The following is a 22,710-nucleotide window of genomic DNA, read 5'->3' as shown; positions in this document are numbered from 1 at the left end:
AACCAGGGTGACCCCTTTGGGAAAAATGCCCATAGCTGCTTCTTCCTTTTCTCCCTGAAGCTTCCAAATTGCCTGCCCAATCTCAACTGTCTTCACAGCTGGAGGTGAGGCACCCCTAGTTATCTGGGGCCTCTTAACCTTACAGGAACTGAAAAGAGGAAACATTTCTAATAAACATGTGGGGGAAGGGGTAAACTGGATGGGACAGCTGGAGGGAAGCACTTCCAGGAGGTCTCTATTCCTCATCTGGAATTGGCAACTCGGGGGGGGGGATTGGGTTGGCCTCTCTTACTGTCTCCTTTATAAAGAAAATTCCTCTAGCAAAATACTTTTGGCTACAGGACTGGGATGTCATGGTAGTAGGTAAGGGGCTTTGTATGGCCCTTGCACAGACTGTTTTTGTATTTAACTTACATACACACACACAGCCAAGCCCATTGCATTCAGGAATACAATGGGTGCTAGATTAGGGGGGTGGAATCGAAGAACTCTGTGAACGGCCTCTCACTCCCCCAGGACCTGGAAAGACTGCAGGCAGATGTTATGGCATTTCCCGGCATGGGCAGCTCTCACACAGCAGGGATCATTAGCTTTCAAGCCTCAGAGGGAAGTGGAAGGAGGAGGGGTGGTCAGGCATGGGGGAGAGAAGGCAATTGGCTGGTTGCTGGACAGACAGGCAAGCCGGTTGGAGGAGGAGGCACTCGGGGCGGGAGTGGCACTTAAGCACTGAGTGGCACTTAAGCCATGAGACAAGCTCCTCTTCCAAGCCCTTACATATATACATATATACATACATACATACATACATACACACACACACACACACACACACACACACACACACACACACACACACACACATTTCTGGAAGAAAAATGCCATAGTTATATTGTTGACTGAAATTCTGTATCACAATTTGGTGGGGGTGGGGGTAACTTGTAGCATTTGATACCTGAAGTGCTATTGCTTGAATTCAAATCCTTGATACTAATTTTTGTGTGTATCTCAGTGTTGAATGAAGATCTGAATACCATATTTACCATGTAATATGCTTTTATCGGTAAGTAAAAGAAAACAGAAAATAGCTATTTAGAATGGCTTTGTGATAATAAACAAACACTTTAAAGTGCTATATAAACACTGAGTGTTAGTTTTGTTGTTTTTGGTTTCTCAGGGCTGCCCTCTCAGAGTTGCCATCACAGAACTATGAGTCATCACAGAACTGGAGTCAATGGAAGGAGTAGAACAATACTGGTTAGGTCTGAAAATATCTTACTGAACTAGCATGTAGATTAGGGTTGTATATATAATCATATAGTTATATTTTGAAGGGTTTTTTTTAAAGCTAGATGTCTTTTTTTCTCAATTTCATTTCATTTCCTTTGATGTAGCAGTGGGAGTGGTGTGGTCATATCTGGTGGGAGCGTCTGGGTGATGTCACTTCTAGTGTGGGTGTGGCAGGGAAGGGAGGCATGGCCAGCTGACATCACTTCTGTGGTACGTCAAAGCCTGAAAAATATTTCAGGGGTATCTCAATGGTAAAAAAAAATTGAAAAAGGTTGATATAAACCATTGGGTCCACTTTTAAACAATGTATTATGAAGCAGTTTTGAAACATTCAGTGCTGGAACCTGACATCAGTCAGCCTTCCAGAAACATGAAGAAAGGCAATTTAGTGACTAGTTACATGGACATGTTATTTTATTTACCATACCCTGGCAAAGCTTGTTAAAAAATGGTTGACTGCTATGCAGATTTACTGGGACAATTACAACATTTTTATCAAATGTATTTTATTGTCTCACAGCTTTTTCTAATATATTTAGGCTGAATGTTTTTTTCTATTATGGCCACAGATTAAATGTTTTATCAACTGATTTCTTAAAAGCAGGATCCACAACTTTTATCCAGCCTTGGAAGCAGCTGTTCTGGACCAACTCTCAACCAAATCCTCTACCACATGCAGAGGGGTCACAGGAAAGGAGGGATTTACCTTTTTCATACAGTATCAGAGTTCTCTACAATGCATACAGAACCCAGAAGTCTATAAATATGATTGCTAAGAAGAGTCCCCCAAAGATACCATGTGACAATATTTGTGGAGCTCTGGATTTAAATTATATAAAGCCTTTAAATAATTAAAGTGTTGCAGATGAGAATGTTACTAAGCATTTATATCCTTGCTGTTTAATGGAGATCATGTATTATGTATAGTATATCATCTCTGTATATGATATTTTACAGGATGGTGGACCCTAACACCAACAGAATAGAATCACACAACCACAATGGCTAAAAAGCTAATTCAATGCTTCCTCAGAGTTATCGATTTATCAGTTTGCCAAAGAGCAAACCACATAATCTAGAAGAAGAAGAGGTGGTTCTTATATGCCTCTTTTCTCTCCCCGAAGGAGTCTCAAAGCGGCCTTCGCTATCCTCTCACCACAACAGACACCCTGTGAGGTAGGTGAGGCTAACAGGGCCCTGATATTACTACCCGGTCAGAACAACTTTATCAGTGCTGTGGCGAGCCCAAGGTCACCCAGCTGGCTGCATGTGGGGGAGCGCAGAATCAAACCCGACTCACCAGATTAGAAGTCCGCACTCCTAACCACTACACCAAGCTTGCTCTAGAACTTTGGCAGATTGTAAATGGGTGGGCAGAAGGGATTGTGTCAGTGCTTGGCTCTTGTGGCTCTTTCTTGCATGCCCAGGGAAATGCTGATTGCCACTTTGGGATCGGGAGATTAATTTCTTCTGGGCCAGACTGGCCTGGGATTCTGGTTTTCTTTTTTTTGGGGGGGGAAACATCTGGGATCACTGTGGGTGGGCAAGTAGTTGTGAGTTTCCTGAATTCTGCAGGGGGTTAGACTATGTGACCCTGGAGGTCCCTTCCAAGTCATGATTCTATGAAAGTGTTCTTCACACAATTAGTGCAAGAGATCATATTCATGCACGGTGGGGTGGATTAGGGAAGATGACTATGAAAAAAAAAGGCCTCCTTGAATCTCTTCTCAATTACATAAATCCAAATGACTGAAAAAGAAGGTCTATGTACCAGGTTTACACACCCGCTTCTCATACCACATGCCAAACTTATTTTAAAACTAAAGGGCTTTCAAAAGTGGCTTGTGCTACAGAATGGGCTTCTGATCTTTGTGAGAAAAAAAGTCAGAATGTCACCTGGGCATACCCAAAGAAACTCTTTAGATCCCAACCAATGTGCTTCAATCCTTTTTTATAATAGAAAGTTATGCTACTGTATGGCACATACTTCATCTGCCACAGCAGCTATATCTTGGCTGCCAGACAATACATGACACTGGCATATAAAATTAAAACAATAAAAGCACCTTCCGTTCTTACTGCAAAATTATCAAATATATTCAAAGTGTACAATATTTCTTTAAAATTAAGGATGTTTCAAGACTATTTCTGAGAGAAAATAATATATAACTTTCAACAACTGTGCATTTATGTAATCAGTGCTTTCACTGGCATTGATATCACCTATGTAAAGGAATCACTAATTTAGTTCGGGATCCATTTATTTATTTATTTATTTATTTATTTATTTATTTATTTATTTATTTATTTATTTATTTATTTATTTATTTATTTATTTATTTATTTATTTATTTAATATCTCTTATATTTCCATACTGCCCTCCCCTGACCATCAGGGTGGTTTACACAAAGGGAAATTACAGTTCATTACAGAATTAATTATAGAATTAATTCATAGTATAACATTGTAAACATCAGAACAACAGTAACAGTGAAAACCAGAACTGAAGACAACAAGAATTACACTTCACAATAACAACATTAACTTCTAACCATGATCTCATAGGTGGTCAATTTGAGTTCAGATCATGGGAGGGGTTTCTGGTGGGGGCCTGGAGGATGCTGTTGGATCGATCAGCCTCAACCAAATGCCTGCTGGAGGAGCTTCCTTTTGCAGGCCCTGTAGAACTGTGGGAGTTCAGGAAGGGCCCTGATCTCTTCAGGGAGCTCATTCCACAATGTGGGGGCCAGGACAGAGAAGGCTATGCCCCTTCTTGAGGTCCATGCTTCTTTGGGGCCAGGGATCACCGGCCAGTTGCATGTGGCAGAGCATAAGGCTCTTTGGGGGGGGGGTGTAGGCAGAGAGGCGGTCTCTCAGGTACACTGGGCCCAGACCATGTATGGCCTTGAAGGCCTTAAGTCTGACACAGAATTCAACTGGTATGTTAAAAAGTATGTTTTGTGGCTCATCTGTGGGTCCAGTTTACAAACAAAATGATCTATGGATACAAAATTTGTTATGCTATCCCATATTCATTAGCAAATTTAAAGATGTTAAGGACATTACTAGAGACAATATCCATCTCAAGTTTATGAAAGCCATAGTACTCCATAGTACTCTAAACTAAAAAATAATACTCTGGATTAAAACTTAAATAAATAAAAAAATACAACTTACTGTAAGAACTGAGAGAAGTTCTTCTACATTACATTCAGGTTTTAAACATTCCTTGAACATTCTTACTGTTGGATGCTTCAAATAGTAATATGAAGCAATGCGACCTAGAGTGAGAGGGTCAATGCTGTGGCCGTCCTATACAAAATGAAAAAAGCAGTTATTTTATATATTTTATATAAATGTAATGCAACATGCTGCTGTTAACCACATTTGTACAGTATTCTAATCTAATGGGGGTGTTTATCTGTGTATTAAATTAAACAAAAATGATAAAAAGACTTAATTGTGTTTTTAAATGTTAAAGTAACTGGTTCAAATGTCAAAGTAACTGAAAAATACCAATAGTTGTAAAAGAAGGTAGCATACACATATTTAATTGTACAAGAAATTTCAGCACAAAGGGTAATCCTTCATAAAGATGATCTAGTTCTTATTTCCTGATGCTTAATGAAGTGTAAAATAACTGTACCTCTCCAATTTGAATGCAGTAAGAGTATTCCAGCTCGATGAGAGACTTCTCAACAAGGTTTGAAAGGAACTTGTTAATGTTGTCATGGCCCACATCATCTAAGTTATAGTAACTGCATAAATAAATAAAAATGCAACAGAAGTTTTCCAATACCGCTGATGTGTGAGTAAGGACATCAGATGCTAACATAGTACAGACTGTGATTCCAGTAAGAATTACATATGCTTTAAATGGAAACAATGGTACCTACAAATGAAAATCTTCCCTGGTAAGGTTACAGAACATAAACATAACCTCTCCTGAAATGGGACATTCTGATATCTTCCAGCTAGCACCTTAAATGGGACAACATTCATCCTAGCCCTCATGAAATCTCTGTGCTGGCAAGATTATAGAAATAGTGGGCCATCCTCCCATAATGAATTTGTAAGCCAAGGCCGATACAGCATATATGAGGTTGAACAGGAAAAAAACCCAAGTATACAAAATCTAATAATCTCTGTTTTAAAGCACAAAATATGGCTAATTCATGTGAAAGTAGGAAAAATTGAGATCAGGGCCCTGTGGGACCTGAAACAGTTCCACAGGGCCTGCAAGACGGAGCTGTTCTGCCAGGCCTATGGTTGAGGTCTTGAATTAACATTACACTAGTTGCCCTTCCTGCCCTAAATCTACTTGATCAACCATTGAGAGATATTATTATTATTATTGTTGTTATTAGATTTGTTTCCCGCCACTCCCTTACGGCTCATGGCCCCACACATGCCCCAACTTTTTCCTGTTAAAAAGCGGTGGCTTTCAGATAAGCTAGTCTTGTTAATTTTTTAATTTTAAAATTATTTAATTTTATTTTTAAAACGTTTACCTTTTAATATATTTATTGAATCTGTACTTTTGTTTGATGTGATCTTACCTGAGCATCCGGGGAAGGGCAGAATGCAAATGTAAAAAATAAATAAAATTAAAAAAAAATGCAGGGAGTTTTTATTTCTTTGGTATGCTAGAACACTGGAAATATCAGTAATTCATGACATTTCTCTGTCTCTGTCTCTCTCTCACACACACACATGCCCTCTCTCTCCCTCCCCCCCTCCATCTATGCCTAAGGAGTTTGAGTAAGAAGAATGAGGCTTACTTCATGCATTATGTATATGCATTTTTCTGTGTCAACTGCCATGTAACACAACCACATATCATTAAAAGGTAAGCTAGCTTTAAGGAACATTAACACAACTTATTAAAACTCTATGTCTAACTTTAATTAAGATTTGACAATGTGGTCTATTATTTCAGTAATCCTAGTAAAGAATAACTTTAACTATGAATTCAGTATGAATACTGACATGTTTTCTCTCTCTCAATAGATCTCACACGTTAGTTGGACGATAAAAGCCAGGTACTGACAGAGGTACACCCAATCATTTGGGCATGATCAATAGATTTTTTCTTTCCCCTCCTCTCTTTTTTAAAAATGTAGAACCAAATGCCATATCTCAATCTTCTTTAAAAACTCTCATCAGTTATAAAGGGGATAGGAAGCACTGACTGCTATTTAAGAATTCAAAGTTTACTTGGACACATTTAAAAAGTCACATGGTTCTTTGGATCTAAGGATACTTAGTTGGGTTTACTACTGTAACCTGCCACACCCTTAAGTTTTCACAGAAACAGCTTCTCCATCAGATGGTTATCCTGCCTCTGCTTAAAGATTTCCAAAGATGGAGAACCCACCACCTCCCGAGGAAGCCTGTTCCACTGAGAAACCGCTCTAACTGTTGGGAATTTCTTTCTGATGTTTAGACGGAATTTCTTTTGAATTAATTTCATCCCATTGGTTTTGATCCATCCTTCCGGGGCATCAATTAAAACATCTACTTTTGCAATATCATGTTTATTTTTAGCCACTCTAATTTATCTTAAAGTAGAACGTTCACATTAAAAAAATATTCATTGTAAGATTTCTCATCTTAACTTTTTATTTAAGTAATGACACTTTAAAAAATGAGTTGTACTCCAAAGTAATGTAATACTGAAAATATAATTTTCATACTGTATGAAGAAGTATAATTTAGGAAATAATTTGTGAACACTTTCCTTTTGTTGTAATATTCTTGTACAATTTTAAAAATAGTCATTTAATAAGAATGCAATTAGATTGTCATCCAGGAGTTAACTTTTCTTTTTAAAAGGCTGCATATGCCTACATATCATCACCATTATACTTAATACCATCAATAAGAATTTAAAACATGGTATCAGTATCAACACTGTGCTAGAACACAATCTTATTTGGCATAGTGACGGAACACTAACACCTAAATTAGCCTTTCTGGCTAATCACTAACACAGAACACTAACACCTAAATTAGCCTTTCTGGTTTGAAAAGGAAAACTGAATGCAATGGGTTCCAAATTAATCATATAGTTCCTAGAAATCTTAGAAGACTAATGAAACAGCATTTTTATTTTTTGTTTGTACTTATTCACACATACATATATTACACATACCAGCATAAATAGCACTTCAAAGTCCTAAGAATGTGGTCTTAAGCATGATACCCAGCTAAAAAGATTATTTTTTTAGTTTAAAAGGTGGTACGTGCAAAATGCACAAACCCACACTATATATCAGCCACCACCTTCTAGGTAACTATATTATCTAACTATTTAATTGCAGATAAAAGAATAGAAAACAGTGCCGTTTCATGGGCACTGCATTGAATCATCTAGCCATTATTTTCCCTCTGCTACAAACAGACAACCCACTTTTTTTGTCAGTACACCATTTCATTTATTTCTCAGTGAAACCTAGTTTCACAATAATTGACTTGTCAGAAGCTCTAATTTATGAGGCTGGGCTCGGTAAGACTTCTCCTATATTGGGCTCAACCTGCACACAAGCAAGGTTGAATATTTACAATGCTGTTAACAGGTGCTGAGTTGTTTAATGATTCTAATAGCCAGAAGCGTACTGAGAAAGCCAGCGGGATCACAATTACAGGCTGTTTGAACACAACAATTACTCGTCCCTTGAGAGGTGTGAAAGTCAAAGGCAGTTTTATACTAACAGCATCTAGCACATGGGGTAGACAGGCTAACTTCCATTAGTAGCCCATTGGGAAAAATGCAATAACAAACCCCTAGGCACCATAAAAATTTACAAAGTACATAAAATTTGAACAAACACTGAAGGAACTAACTTTTAAAACTGGCTTTTAAATAATACATGACACCCTTACTTCCCACAAAGCCAACTGAACATATCCACACTATAACAAGAAACATGAACTTATTTTTCTAATCTAAGCAAGTGTGGAATTTCATCAATTGAGAAAGAAAAAGACGTGCAGAGACATCAAATGCAGATGAAGTTACACAGACCATTTTGGGTTTAATGTAGATGGTGGTGGCGATTGCTTCCTGTTTAGTTTATGTAAACCTGACTGAAGATCTCCCTGGGAAATTTTTCATCAGCCTTGAAATGGCGCTGCTATAACTGTCAGGTCTGTGGAGTCATTTGTTACAAACACCATGTTTTTTATGTTCAGATTATACGGTGGTAGTAATGACACAGATAATGAAACTGGTTCCAGGGACGGCTGAAAAATACTACAAGGAAAACTCTTGGTTACAAGAGCTTAACTCATAAGTATTTTTTCTTTCAGCCTGCTTGTTTTGAAGAAAAGCTTCATTTAAAACATAAGGCAGACATAAGTAGTTATACTCAAAGGATATTTCATTTAGTCATTTTGTGACACACTGTAATAGAGGTGATTTTTCTTGATGTTAATTTTTCTAACAGCATACCCCTGATAGATGAAACATTGGAGAGATGATCCAATAACTGCAGTCTCTGGTCCTGTTCCAACATTAATGGATCAATGTACATCAAAGGGAAGAAAATCAGATATTCCCATGAGAGCCAGAACAGTTGCAAGAGAAAGGAGATTTCTGTCACTGAGGAATGAAGCAACTGACCAGTATTATCATTTTGGACTGGAAGCAAAGGGAACCAGATTTATTATTAAAATGGCTTGCAAACTAGACTCAGAAGTGCTATACTTCGCAGTGAAATATGAATATACTAACTAAGGGTGTGTACCCAACTGGTATTTTTCAGGTATTAATTCAGACAGATTACATTTTTAGCCATTTTTTGACTATCTGAAATGTCCAAGCCTGAAAAATCCTGAAATTAGTTTGGGACAAAATTAAATGCTTTTAAAGGGCTCCCAATCTCTTTAAATGCCTTCTGAATGAACTCTCAGATTGCATAAGTCATTTAAAGGCACTGTGAGCCCTTTAAATGCCCTTGGAGTTCACTTGTGCTACACCACAGTTAACAGAAGGCATTTAAATGTTAAAGGAACTGTGTTCCCTGTATAGTTTAAATGCCTTTCCCCCCTTAATGTGAAAAAATGGACAAAGGGGGCAACTTTTTTGGAAGCCCATAGAATTGAACCTTTTTCAAACTTGGGTCATCTGTTTTTTTGAGGAGAGGAACTAGTAGCTATGCTGCAAATTTTGTATCTCTACCTCAAAAAACAGCCCCGCAGAACCCCGCAGATAAATTCTCCACTGTAGCCTATGGTGACCATAAACTATAATGGTCCCCATAGGCTATAATTGAGCCGGAAAAAATGGTCATTCTTGAATATTTACCAAATCTGAATACCGTATCATTATTTTTTGGGTTCAATATACCAAAATATATCATTTTTTTTGGCACATTGTTACACACTGAAAACAATGGAATACCCAGGACTCAACAAGGATACTGGTTTCTTATGTCGCTATGTATGCTAACCTCATTCAACTCTTATATCCACATTCCTTACAATCCCCTCTTCTTTTATTTGGAACAATGTGACTGTAATGTGATGTAAGTAGTACGCAATATAATTTAGAATCTAACTTTCTAGTCTCAGGACAAGATAATATCTCAGCAAGGCTTGTCACTTGTGGGGATGCCTCCATGCTTGGGTGGAGACGGATGGGGCAAGGGACTAGTCTCTTTTAATTATTTTTTTTTCACAACTGCAAAAGTTTCTGCCATTAATTACTAATCTTGACATTTTTATTTATCCAATGTTTTTGTGAACTGCAACTGAATCCAAATAACTGATTAGGATTTTTCGCAAAAAATGATCATACTGCATAATTTGGATATTATGACACAATTCACTAATTTGTTACTAATGTACTCTGTCCTTATATATAAACTCTTACGACCCTTGTTCCATTGTCTGAGGAAGAGTGTGTACATTCGAAAGCTCATGCCTTGAATAAATCTTTGTTGGTCTTAAAGGTGCTATTTTGTTGTAATAAATAACACATACATTTAAGCAACACTAAAATAATCAATACTGAAATAATATTAAGAGCCACAAAGTATTTCCCCCCTTTTTTTGTCCAAACTTCTACTATGGCCAAGATTTTTTATATGAAATAACTCCCCCTCCCCCCCCTCAAAAAAAAAAGTTTGGGTAACTGGTAAAACAAATTAACTTGCACTTAAATTGTATATGGGATGGATAACCAATTACTACACAATTAACTAACTATTGAATATGCAAAGGATTTTTCCAGTAACTGACACTAATATAATAACGGCTTGATGTTATTTTAATGTGGATCTCTTCCTTCTCACCAGATAATGATGTGAGATGGGGGTGGAGAATTGTAATGAATTATATTATCACGAGGAAAATAGAAGAAAATGGATATATTTTCATAAATACTAAGGATACTCTCACTATACCTAATATCATTAAAACAATAACAGGGCTTGGAGAGAGCTCAAGGGCTTTTATCTTGCTATTATATCAACAAATTTGATCCACACACAGAAGCAAGGATTTTCATAATGACTAGGGATAAATCAAAGAACTTGATGTACTGATGGAATTCAGGTTGCTGGCAAGAAGCAACATATATACAAGCTCTGAATCATGTTGTTAATCACTACCCCTATTTCCATGATCATGGAAATGATGACAGCCACAACAGGCAAAAGAACAAATTTTGCCATGCCCCCCAAGTCACAGGGACTGAGAAATTCATGGGTGCACTGAATACATGCTGCCATCAAATGAAGCATGCAGGTGAAAACTCCTAATGAGGAATGGTATGGGAATGGAAATTTATCTGAAGGGAAATAAATGGCTTATTTCTTAATTTTTTCAGAATATATGCCTTTGAGTGCATTATGTGAACCAAACTTACCCCTCCCAATAGTACTTTAAACCAAGGACGAAATCTATCTCCTTATTCACCAGGGAATAGCATTTTTGAGTTGGTTGAGACAGGGTGGAATAGAAGTCCAAATAAATAAATAATAATCACCCAAGAACATATTCCATTAAAATAATTAAATATTCTACATACTTTGTATGGCAATCCTTCCAAAAAGTCCCACCTCTCCTCCATGGCTCTGAACCAATTATTTGGTGTCATGCAAATCCAAGTGACTGTCAGCCCATCAGAGCCCATGGAATTCCACAGGATGGGGGGGGGGGGGGGGAAGGGTATCCATCAGCTTTAGAAAGGGAAGAATTCCACCCCCTCAAATGGGAGATTATGTGGCTCTGGATAAAAGTGGCAGCTTAGCTTGGCTTTTAGGTAAGGTTTGGGGTTGACTTAGGGAAATCGGTTGTTTTAGGAAGATAAACATTCTATTAAGGGCCTGACATTTGTGACTTATGTATACAGGTTCTGTAATCATAAGACTTTATTGTTTCCAGCCATAGGCCATTACAATGCAATGCAATCAATATATCAGTTGATATAAAAACAGTAATCGGAATCTTTCTGTGTTAAAAAAGCAACCCTGAATCTGAAGAGGATGCTGTCTGCATGCAAACATCTTCTATTGAAACCATGTAAGCACTGGTAACATGTCTGGATAAAAAGGAATCAAATCTCCTCTCAGGGTTTGTTTACATTAATTGAGGCTCAGCTACAAAGTGGTTATTTTCACTGGGGAAAGCTTCTAACCCACTGGGATGAAGTTGAGAAATAGTTCACTTTATATACGGAAAAATTTCCACATAAGAGCTTTACTCTGTTAAAGGCCTTATACTCTGTTAAATGAACCTTTATTGTTCATCTCCATCTGTCTCTTCTATGTTCAATCAAATATCTCTCTAAAAAACAATTTCTACTTACTTCATAATAAATACGATCTTGGTGTAGCAGGGTCCCAAATAGGAGACCTTTAGGGAGTACTACTTTAGGGAGCACTACACACTACCAAGCCTTTAATCAAAGCTTGTGTCCCCCATGTTACCTGATTGTGGGAGAATGGGGTTTAAAGAATCCAGAGGAGAGGCCAGAATGGGGAATAGACATTCTGTGGGCAGTTTTCTGAGAGTCTTGCCTCATTATCACCACCCATAACTGCTATACTTGGACATGAATTCAATTTAGGCTCATAGGTCTTGATTCAGCAAATAACACAGAAGGCTGCTTCCATGTGTAAATCGCTTCAGTTGGATTAAGCAAGCGTGAATAGAACAGTTGAGGATAAAAAGTAAGAATCAGTTCTCTCCATTTGGTCTCTTGTTTAATAAACAAAAAAATTAAATAAGGTAAAGGTAAAGGTATCCCATGTGCAAGCACTGGGTCATGTTTTAGCGTTTTCATGGCAGACTCAATACAGGGTGGTTTGCCAGTGCCTTCCCCAGTCATTACCGTTTACCCCCCAGCAAGCTGGGTACTCATTTTACCGACCTAGGAAGGATGGAAGGCTGAGTCAACATGGGGCCGGCGGCTGGGATTGAACTCCCAGCCTCAAGGGCAGAGCTTCATACTACATGTCAGCTGCCTTACCACTCTGCGCCACAAGAGGCTCCTTAGAGTAAAATACACAAACTAAAATATTTTGAGGATCTATTCTTCATTTCTATAGATATACAAAGTAAGTTACAGCCACCAATTATTAATTAATTAATTATATTTATACACCATCCTCCCCTGAGGTTCAGGATGATTCACATGCAACACAGAGGAACAGGAACAATACAGAAAAAGTCAGTGACCATAAAAAACAATAGAACAGTCATAAACAGTGAGAATAGTAAATTCATAACTGCAGCATACTGATGGTCACATAATTGGTCGGCTCAGAACGTTTGACATTCATGGGAGGGAGGCTTGGTGGCCCAGTAGAAGATGTTAGTTTCCGTCAACCTCAACCAAATGCCTGGCAGAATAGCTTCTTTTGGAGGCCCTGCAGAACTGTTCTAGGTCCGTTAGGGCCCTGATCTCCTCCGGGAGCTCATTCCACCAAGTGGGGGCCAGGACGGAGAAAGCTCTAGCTCAGGTTGAGGTAAATTCTAACAAGTTCCTTTTTATATATGGGGTCACAGGGGAGGGGAGACTTTTGGCTAGCATGTATGTAGCTAGGCAGGGATTTGGATTAAAGTCCTCAAGGATCACTTCTCCGTCAATTACAACAATATTCAAACAACTCACCTAGGATTCATGATAAGGCGACGGAAGAAGTAGGTCCATGTGATGTAATCCATTGCATCTTGTTTTGAAGATATAGTTCCAGCTGCAATTTCAGCATTTAAGTGATCTGATAGAACTTCCAGTAAACTAAAAAGAAGTAAAAAAAGGAAATTGTACCAGTTGACTTACAATAAATTGCATTAAATGTGTGATCCTATTAATTACACAAAGCTTTAAATTTGAGATAAGAGATAATTATACTTTGCCACAGATAATTATACCTTGCCACAGATATTGCAATTGATTCCACAGAACACTAAAGCTTCTAAAAAAAGGGGGGGTGTCGTTTGGGAGGCTTTATCACTTCCTACAAGTTACTGTACCTGCAGATACAACAACAACCAATTCCACTTCCCATGGCAACAACGTAGCCATTGCCATGGTTTCTTAAGAGACCAATGTAAAAAGTAGCCCCAATTTAAACGCTGCTGAAGGCCCAGAAGAAAGGAAAGGAAGAAACCACTAAAATACCCAGATAAAGTAATACAAAAAGTTGATTGGGAATAACATTATTTTTTGCTGAATGAAGTTTGAGTTCAGTGCAGCAAACTTTGTTGTTCTTAAAGGTGCCACTGGACTCAATCTTTGTTCTGCTGATTCAGATCAACACGACTACCTGCTTGAATGTTTTTTTGGCTGCTATTGGTCCTTTTACTCTCCTGCCTACTAGAGTCCAAGACTTCTTTGGGCACTGGGAATGGGAAAGGGGGCTAAGTTCTCACATCAAATAAAACTTATCCCCACTACATACATGTATATCAGGTTTTTATAGGATTTATTTAGTAGTATAATTTATTTAGTAGTATAATATAGGAATATAAACTGATAATTTGGAAGTTCCTTTAGAGACAGGAAGATGGAATGGAAGGTGCAACCTGAAATCTGTTGTCTGTGCTTTCAGAACTTGCAGCACATTCTGTTCCTTTTCAAGGTTAGATCCTGGCAGACAAGCACCTTTCCCATTATTGGGAAGAGAACATCCTGTGCCACTGAGGCCCACAGGCTAAGCCATGATAGATGCGCTAGTTTTAAAGGTACCACAGGAATCTGTTCTTTTTTTTTTTCCTACTGAAGACGTAATATATCACAGCCATCCCTCCAAAAATGTGGCAGGATAAGTAAACTAAGGTAGCCAATCTCCAGATGGAGGCCTGGAGATCTCTCAGAACTACTACTGATCTTCAGGTTAGACAGATCAGTTCTTCTGGAGGAAGTGCTTGCTTTGGAAGGTGAACTGTGCAGCATTCTGTCCCACTGTCTGAGGTACCTGCCCTCTAAACTCAATCATCTCCAGACTCTATCCCTAAACCTTCAAGAATCTCCCAACCCAGAGTTGGCAAGGCTAAGGTAAACAGAGGCCAGCCCTGATCTGGAGGACCAATTGGCATTTACTGTGGGCAGTTTCCACCAGGGGAAAAGCTGGCTGGATGCAACCCAAGATCAGTTGCCTGTGCTTTCAAGGATTGCAACACATTTATATCCAGTGGCATTTTCAAGGGATTGCAGCTGGGGGTGAGGGGGCAAGTTTTGTGTTGATCAAAAACAACACGAAGGCCACTGAGGCAGGAGTCATTTATAAAACTCCCAACATTGAATCTTTAATTAATCTCATTCATCTGGCAGCTTTGTGAGTCTATGATGTGGTGAAAACTGCAAGACACTCCTTCACAAGCAAAATATTTCTCATGTGGCAGGGGAATGGACTGTATTCTGGTGCATATAAATTGTTGGCAGGCACTGTGAGAAGAGCTGTTTTGTCCAGCACACCTGGACAGAAATGGAGGGTAAAGGTTGTCTGAATAATCCTTAGGTGACCTTCTTTGCCTGCCAATCAAGATGCCGCTCTGAAGGAAAAATCGGGGCAGTAGTGTTTTGAGCTGGACTAGGATCTGGGGGCACCAAGTTTGCAGCCCCACTCTGCCTTTGAAGCTTGTTGGGTTAACCTGCCTCATAGTGTTCTGAGAATACCAAGCAGGAGGTGAGAATACTTTTGCTAGCTGTTTTGCATCCCCACTGTGGAGAACTTTCTCCATCCTGGCCCTCACCTGGCATAACGAGCTCCCAGAGGAGATCGGGGCCCTAACGGATCTAAAACAATTCTGCAGGGCCTGCAAAAGGGATTTCCGCCAGGCATTTTGTTGAGGTCGACCAGATCCAACAGCTTCCACCGGGCCCCCAAGTCTCCTTCCCATGAATTTCAATGTCCACGAGATTAATTGTTTTGAACTGACCAACTACAGGTGCATTGTATGTTAAGGTTATGAACTGACTATTCTCACTGTTTATTATTGTCCTACTGTTATACATGGTTATTGATTTCTCTGTATTGTTTATCTTCCAGCATCATGTAAACTACCCTGAACCTCTGGGGGAATAAACAAACAAACAAACAAACAAATATGAAGACAGTTAATGATTTAGTTTTTGGCACTTCAAAAGAATGTGGTGCCTTAGTGAATGATGCATGTTTGCAATGATCAAAATAGTTATTTTTTCCTTTCTTTTACCTTGATTCAACTGGGAAAGGTTCATAAAGAAATTTCTTGTAAAAATCTTTCTTGATATCATGAACTAGAATCACTGCTTTGCCTTGGTCATCAAATTGAGGTCTTCCAGCACGCCCCATCATTTGAAGAACATCTACAGAAGTCAATTGATTACACTGTAAAGTGTGCCGCAGCTCCAATTAGTCAACTATTAATCAAAGATCCAGGTATAGGAAGCATTCTTCTTACTGGCCAGAGATATTGACTAAGATCCTATACTTCAAACATGAACCTGAGTGAATAAAGCTCAGCAAAACATAGACAAGGAGAAGTATTGTTTTAATGGTCCTGAATGTCCCAGGTTGGAGCTACTTCAACAAGTTGCTTTAGTTCATATTGCCCTTTTGCACTCCTCATAGCTAATGTGGAATGAAATAGGACTCATATAGCACACGAAGCTCCTTTGTACTAAGCCAGACCATTGTCCATAGAGCCCAGTACAATTTACTGTGCAGTACACATAGAAGGTTCCTCATGCTCATTTTAGTATGGTCTCTTGGACACCCTCTCCATGAAACATATCACATTCTCAGCCTTGGAACACTCTATAATTATATGATTCATATACAACAATATCACAACTGAACAACAATTTATTTTAAATAAACTAAAGTTATAAAGGCAGGTGAGAACATAAATATGAAAAAATACATTATTGAAAGCTTCAAGTTACACATTAAACTTTTGTGAAAAACTAATTTATATTACCTAGGAAACAACAAAGCTTACTGTGGGATCTTGAGCACAAAGACAAAATGGGGGAACTATGCACCCTAAGATCTCTGATAGAAATATGCCTTTTGCCTATGATAATAAATAAACCTCAGAGTCTCATTTGGTTACAAACTAGTCTATAACTAGCTATATATTAGTTAGTAAGGATTTTAGTACACAAGTACCTACCTTTAGTACAGAACACCCTCTCTCTACTATAACTTAGTTACCTCATTAACTATGTATCTTGACTCCAGCTTGCCTTTCCTGGCATTTAAACTCCCTACCTCTCTATCTTTATATAAGGGTTGAGGCAATTCTGTTTCATTGTATCTGAAGAAGTGTGCATGCACACGAAAGCTTATACCTTGTGGGTCTAAAGATTCAACCACTTAGTTACCACTTAAGATATCTGAACAAAATGTGAAACTCAACTTTTTTCCCTTTCATACATAGGAGTATTTAAAAATATCTTTTGAGTTGCAGAGGTGCCATATGTATTCCCTTAACACAGATCTATGATTTGTGCCAATACCTGTAATTGGATAATCCACATATCGCCTTGTTTTCCCGTCGTAATATTCTGTTCCTTTTACAATCACTAAATGTGCTGGAAAATTGACACCCCAAGCTAATGTGCTAGTTGCAATAAGAACCTGGAGAAAACAAACAATCAATAGATGACAGAGTAGTTATGGCTCAAGCTGAACTTCAGAAAATAAACAAAGTTTCAGTTTGATATGAACAGAATAAGCATACTTGAATTTTGCAGTTCACAAACAACTCCTCAATGGTTTTTCTGTCTCGCTCATGCAGCCCTGCATGGTGGATGCCTATTCCAAAGGCCAGCGTTAGTTTGAGATTAGACTCCCTTACTGTTGCTATGATGTCATCCATCTGTCACATAAAAAGAGTGCAAGAAAATGGATTTTAAAATCCTTCAGAATATTTCCAGTAACGCAAGCATGTAATTTTTAAAAAATACTATTACTCATCCACAAAATACCAGGCATCTTTTATTATGCCCAAAAGAAAAGAACACAACAAGAAAGGAAATTAAAAAGCATATGGGGAAATATGAATGTCCAAACAAATATAAGTACCTTTATGACACATCTGTATGTTATTCAAACTGAAAACGCAAATTAATCTCTATTGTGGTTTGTATCTTAAAAACTTAAGAGAGCCAGTTTGGTGTAGTGGTTAGGAGTGCGAACTTCTAATCTGGCATGCCGGGTTTGATTCTGCACTCCCCCACATGCAGCCAGCTGGGTGACCTTGGGCTTGCCATGATAAAACTGTTCTGACCTAGCAGTGATATCAGGGCTCTCTCAGCCTCACCTTCCCCACAGGGTGTCTGTTGTGGGGAGAGGAAAGGGAAGACGACTGTAAGCTGCTTTGAGACTCCTTCCCGTAGAGAAAAGCGACATAGAAAAACCAACTCTTCTTCTTCTCTTCTTTTCTTAAAAAAACATGTTTAATATCTCATGTCAATGTTTTAAAAGCATTTTCAGACTAGCTACTTTCCTGCTGTGGACCTGACCCCAAACTGTATATACAGGTCAATGTGCTCAGAGGCTTGTACACTGCTTCCTTCTGAAAACCACCACCCATCTCAATGCTATATGAAAAGCTTCTAAAACTTAGGAAACCTTTGAAATATTGTCCAGTAAAGCACAAGGAACTGCTGTCCAGGAAATGAGTGAAAAGTGTACACGGAGATATTGGGGAAATGCTCTGAGAAAAACATAATTTTGAATGCAGAAGGAAAACTTTTATCATGATCACTGATTTGGGGTAGGCTATTATCAGTTTGAGATTCTGAGGAAGGTGATTGAAAGGGTAACTGCAGGGCAATTGCTAGCATTGCTGGAGGAAGTATTGGTCCTGGATTCTTTCCAGTCAGGCTTCCATCCTGGTCATGAGGTTGAGACAGCTTTGGTCACCATAATAGATGATCTCCAGTGATAGCTGGACCAAGGCAGATTAGTGCTGCTGATCGAACTCACAGCAGCATTTGAAGTGGTAGACCACGAGCTTCTTGCTCTTTGCCTTGTCGACATGGGGTTCTGAGGAACTGCCCTTCAGTGGGTTACCTCCTTTTTCCACGGTTGAGGTCAGATACTCGCAATCAGGGAGGATCAATCCCGCCATTGCCAACTCCCTTGTGGAGTTTCACAGGATGTGATCCTCTAGTCTATCTGACATTATTTAACATCTTCATGAATCTTCTTTCTTAGCTAATCTGAAACGTTAGGCTTGGGTGCCACCAGTATGCTGACACCCAGCTCTATCTCCTGATGGATGGTTGGTCAGACGTTCCTGTGAGCGCATTGGTCCAGTGTCTGGAGGCAGTGGTAGAATAGCTCAAAGCACATTGCCTTATACTGAACCCTTCACAGATGGAGGGACCAGATCAGGCACTCCTTCCCATGCTGGATGGGGTACAACTTACAGTGTCACAATCAGCCAGAATCCTGGGAGTGATGGAGGCTCAGATCATGAAAATAGTACAGCTGGAGTTTTTCCATCTGCACCAAACAAAGCTACTAGTGCCCAATCTGGCCCTGGAACACCTGGCCACTGTGATCTAAGCCCCCTTCACCTCCAGACTTGATTTCTGTGGCTTACTCTACGTGGGCCTACCCTGCTCTGGAAATTACAGCTGGTGCAAAAGACAGCTGCCAGGTTCTCACAGGTATACCATGGAGAGCCCACATACAACCAGTTGTGCGGCAGCTGAATTGTTTTCTAGTGAGTTCCAGATATGGTACAAGGTTCTGGCACTCATCTTTAAGGCCTTACGTGGTCCAGGCATATATGTAGGACTACCTTTCTGAATACGTTCCCCAGAAAACATTGTGGTCAAGTAATATCAGTAATATCAACCAGCTGAGGATCCTTGGCCCCAAACAAATATGATTGGCCTTTTAGACCTTGAATCCTGTCTGATAGAACGAGCTCTCCAAGAACATCAGGGCACTGATGAAACTTTCTACATTCCACAGGGCTTGAAAGATGGAGCACTTCTGCTTCAACTATGGTTGAGGCCAACCAGAATGAGAACTACGATGATCAGGCCTCCTTCCTCTTGTCCCTGCCTCCCTTCTCTCCAACCCCTCCAGCTGTTTTTTGTTATTAAGTGAGTCATTTAAGACCAATCGATCAGCTGTCGACAATTTTTTTAACTTTTAAAATTAATTATTAATTGATTTTATGATGTTTATGTATTTTACCATTCAAATGTTATGCAGTTTGCTGTTAACTGCCCTGAGACAGCCAGTCCAAGAGGCCTGGTATATAAATCAAACTATGAATAAATAAATACATACCATGTTTGTTTGTTTGTTTTTTGAAGTTTTAAATTTTTTGGGAGACCATTACATTCAATGGAACCAATCTGAAGATCAGGGGCATCCTTAAACATAATGGCACCAAATCTGCACAGAATATAGCCCTCCATCTAGTCTAAAGACCTCCTAAATTCTAAGCAGAAAGAACAAAGGGGTTTTATTTTACAGAACCACCCCCAAAGTAGGTTCCTTTCAGTGCAGGAACACTTCTCTCCACTGATTCCTGGGGGGAGGGGTGGCTTGGCAGAAACGCATGCCACCAGCATTTAGAAATTGTGACCCAGTAGACATTATATACAAGGATTTTTAAAAGGCCTTTGACAAGGTATCTCACCAAAGGCTCCTTTGCAGTCATGGGATAAGAGGAAGGTTGTCTTATGGATTAAATACTGACAGGAAGCAAAGAGCTGGAATAAAATGGATAGTTCTTCCAATGGAAAGAAATAAGCAGTGGGTTCCCACAAGGGTCAGTAATGGATCTTGGGACTGTTTCATTCATCCATAAATGATCTCAAACTAGGGATCAGTAGTGTAGTGGCCAAGATTGCAGATAACACAACATTATTCATGATTGTGAAAACCAAGGCTGACTGTGAAAAGCTCCAAGAGGACCTCCCCAAACTCGGTGAGGGGGTGACAATACAGCAAGTGTAACGTGATGCTCACTGGGTCAAAAAAAAAAATATCAGCTCCAAGGATAGGTTAATGTAACCTGAACTTGATGAGACTGAGAGGGAGGAAAATCTTGCGATCATACTGGATAGCTCAATGAAAGTGTCAACCTAGTGTACTGCAGCCATGAAAAAAGAATACTCTATGTAAGGGATTATTTGGAGAGGGATTGAGAATAAAATGACTGATATTGTAATACTCTGTATAGATCTATGGTGCAGTCTCATTCAGAATAGTATGTACAGTTCTGGTCACCATATCTCCAAAAGGACATTGCAGAAAACATCCTGGAAAATGTACAGAGGAGGGCAACCAAGATGATTGGAGCACCTTCGCTATGAGGAGAGGCTGAAGAGTCTGGGACTTTCCAGTTTAGAAAAGAGATGGGACATGATTGAGGTTTATAAAACGATGCAAGGGGTGAAGATAATTGACAAACAAAACTTTTTCTCCTTCTCTTGGAACTTGAGGGCACCCAATAAAGGTGATGCACAGTAGGTTTTGGATGAACAAAAGGAAATACTAGTGTGGTGTAGCACTTAAAGTGTGGCAGACTCTAATCTGGAGAACTGGGTTCAATCCCCTACTTTCCCACATGCAGCCAGTTGGGTGACTTTGAGCTAGTCACAGTTCTCTTAGACCAGTTCTGTTAGGCGTCTCTCAGCCACATCTACCTCACAGGGTGTCTGTTGTGGGGAGAAGAAGAGAAAAGTGTTTGTAAGCCACTTCGGGATTCCTTTGGGCAGTGAAAAGTGTGGCATGAAAAACAGCTTTTCTTCTTCTACTACTTTACACAGAGAGTGATTAAGATATGAAATTTGCTGCCAGAGGATGTAGTACTAGTTACAGAAAAGAACAGAATTAAAAGGAATTAGATTTATGGAGAATAAATCTAACAATGGTTACTAGCCACGGCGACTGAGGGGAACATCCACAATCAGATTCTGAATCCTTCTGAATCCCAGATCCAGGAAGCAACATCAGGGGAAAGCCTCAACCTCTGTGCACTGTTGTTGGCCCTCCAGAGGAGATGTATGAGACAGGATGTTGGATTATTATCATTGTCATCGTCGTCATCATCATCATCACATCATCATCATTATCCGCCACTCCTGGCAAGCCAGTTTGTGGCAAGTTAAAACAGTGCAATATCATAACAGTCCCCAATTAAAACCCTATTACAATCACCATTATAAGAATTTAAAAAACACACAACACAACAAGATGGCGGTAAATACTATCCCTCCCAACATGGAAGGGCTTCCAGCTAGGGCAACAGAAGGTATGACAACTAGCCACATCCATGCTGGAACGGGTGTTAGATCAGATCTTACGAGGGGGGGGGGGATGGCGTCTGCTCTTCCTCTAGCACTGGCCTCAACTGTAAACCTGGCAGAAGAGTTCCACTTTGCAGGCCCTGTGGAATGCTGAAAGCTCTCCCGGGGCCCGCAGCTCCTCCAGGAGCTCATTCCATCAGGAGGGGGCCAGGACTGAAAAGGCCCTGCCCTTGTTGAGGCCAAGCGTACTTTTCTGGGGCTGGAAATGACCAACTAGTTGGTACCTGTAGAGCGCAAGGTACCAAATAGGGCAATAAGTGGTCCCTCAGATACATGGGTCCCAGACCGCAAAGGGGCTTAATGGTCAAAACCAGAACCTTGAACCGGATGCAGGCCACAATCAGCAACCAATGCAGCTGCCTCAGCACAGGCTGGATATGGACCATTGGTCTGATCCACAAGCCTCTTATGTTCATCCATTTTTAATGGAATCTTAAAATGTGACAATTTCACCCCTTTCTGCTGAAAGTTCTGTACGTGCAACACTTTCTTGTTTTTACTTTCACAAAGTAAAGTAATCCTCCTTTGCAAAAAATGTTCCCTACAATTTTTGAATACAGTTCAAATTTTACCCCCAAATAAGAATAAAAACCATGTATGTGTGATTGCATATGATCATCCAATTGCATACTCATCATCC

At 39.5% G+C, this 22,710-nt stretch overlaps 1 protein-coding gene across 1 annotated transcript in view; it reads right to left on the bottom strand.

Annotated features, from left to right (window-relative positions):
- The window catches only part of ASCC3 (activating signal cointegrator 1 complex subunit 3), a 303,036-nt gene that overhangs the window by 57,315 nt on the left and 223,011 nt on the right, over positions 1 to 22,710 (bottom strand). Inside the window, exons 31-36 of the mRNA XM_077303437.1 lie at positions 17,468 to 17,605; positions 17,244 to 17,364; positions 15,956 to 16,088; positions 13,410 to 13,535; positions 4,935 to 5,046; positions 4,466 to 4,600 (exon numbers count right to left, since the gene is read on the bottom strand). Of these exons, the coding sequence (XP_077159552.1) occupies positions 4,466 to 4,600; positions 4,935 to 5,046; positions 13,410 to 13,535; positions 15,956 to 16,088; positions 17,244 to 17,364; positions 17,468 to 17,605 (765 nt within the window). The remainder of the gene's footprint in view (positions 1 to 4,465; positions 4,601 to 4,934; positions 5,047 to 13,409; positions 13,536 to 15,955; positions 16,089 to 17,243; positions 17,365 to 17,467; positions 17,606 to 22,710) is intronic.

This window comes from Paroedura picta, chromosome 1 (assembly GCF_049243985.1).
Source record: "Paroedura picta isolate Pp20150507F chromosome 1, Ppicta_v3.0, whole genome shotgun sequence".
NCBI lineage: Eukaryota > Metazoa > Chordata > Lepidosauria > Squamata > Gekkonidae > Paroedura > Paroedura picta.
The sequence above is the reverse complement of the archived record's forward strand: the minus strand, read 5'-3'. Positions and strand labels throughout refer to the sequence as shown.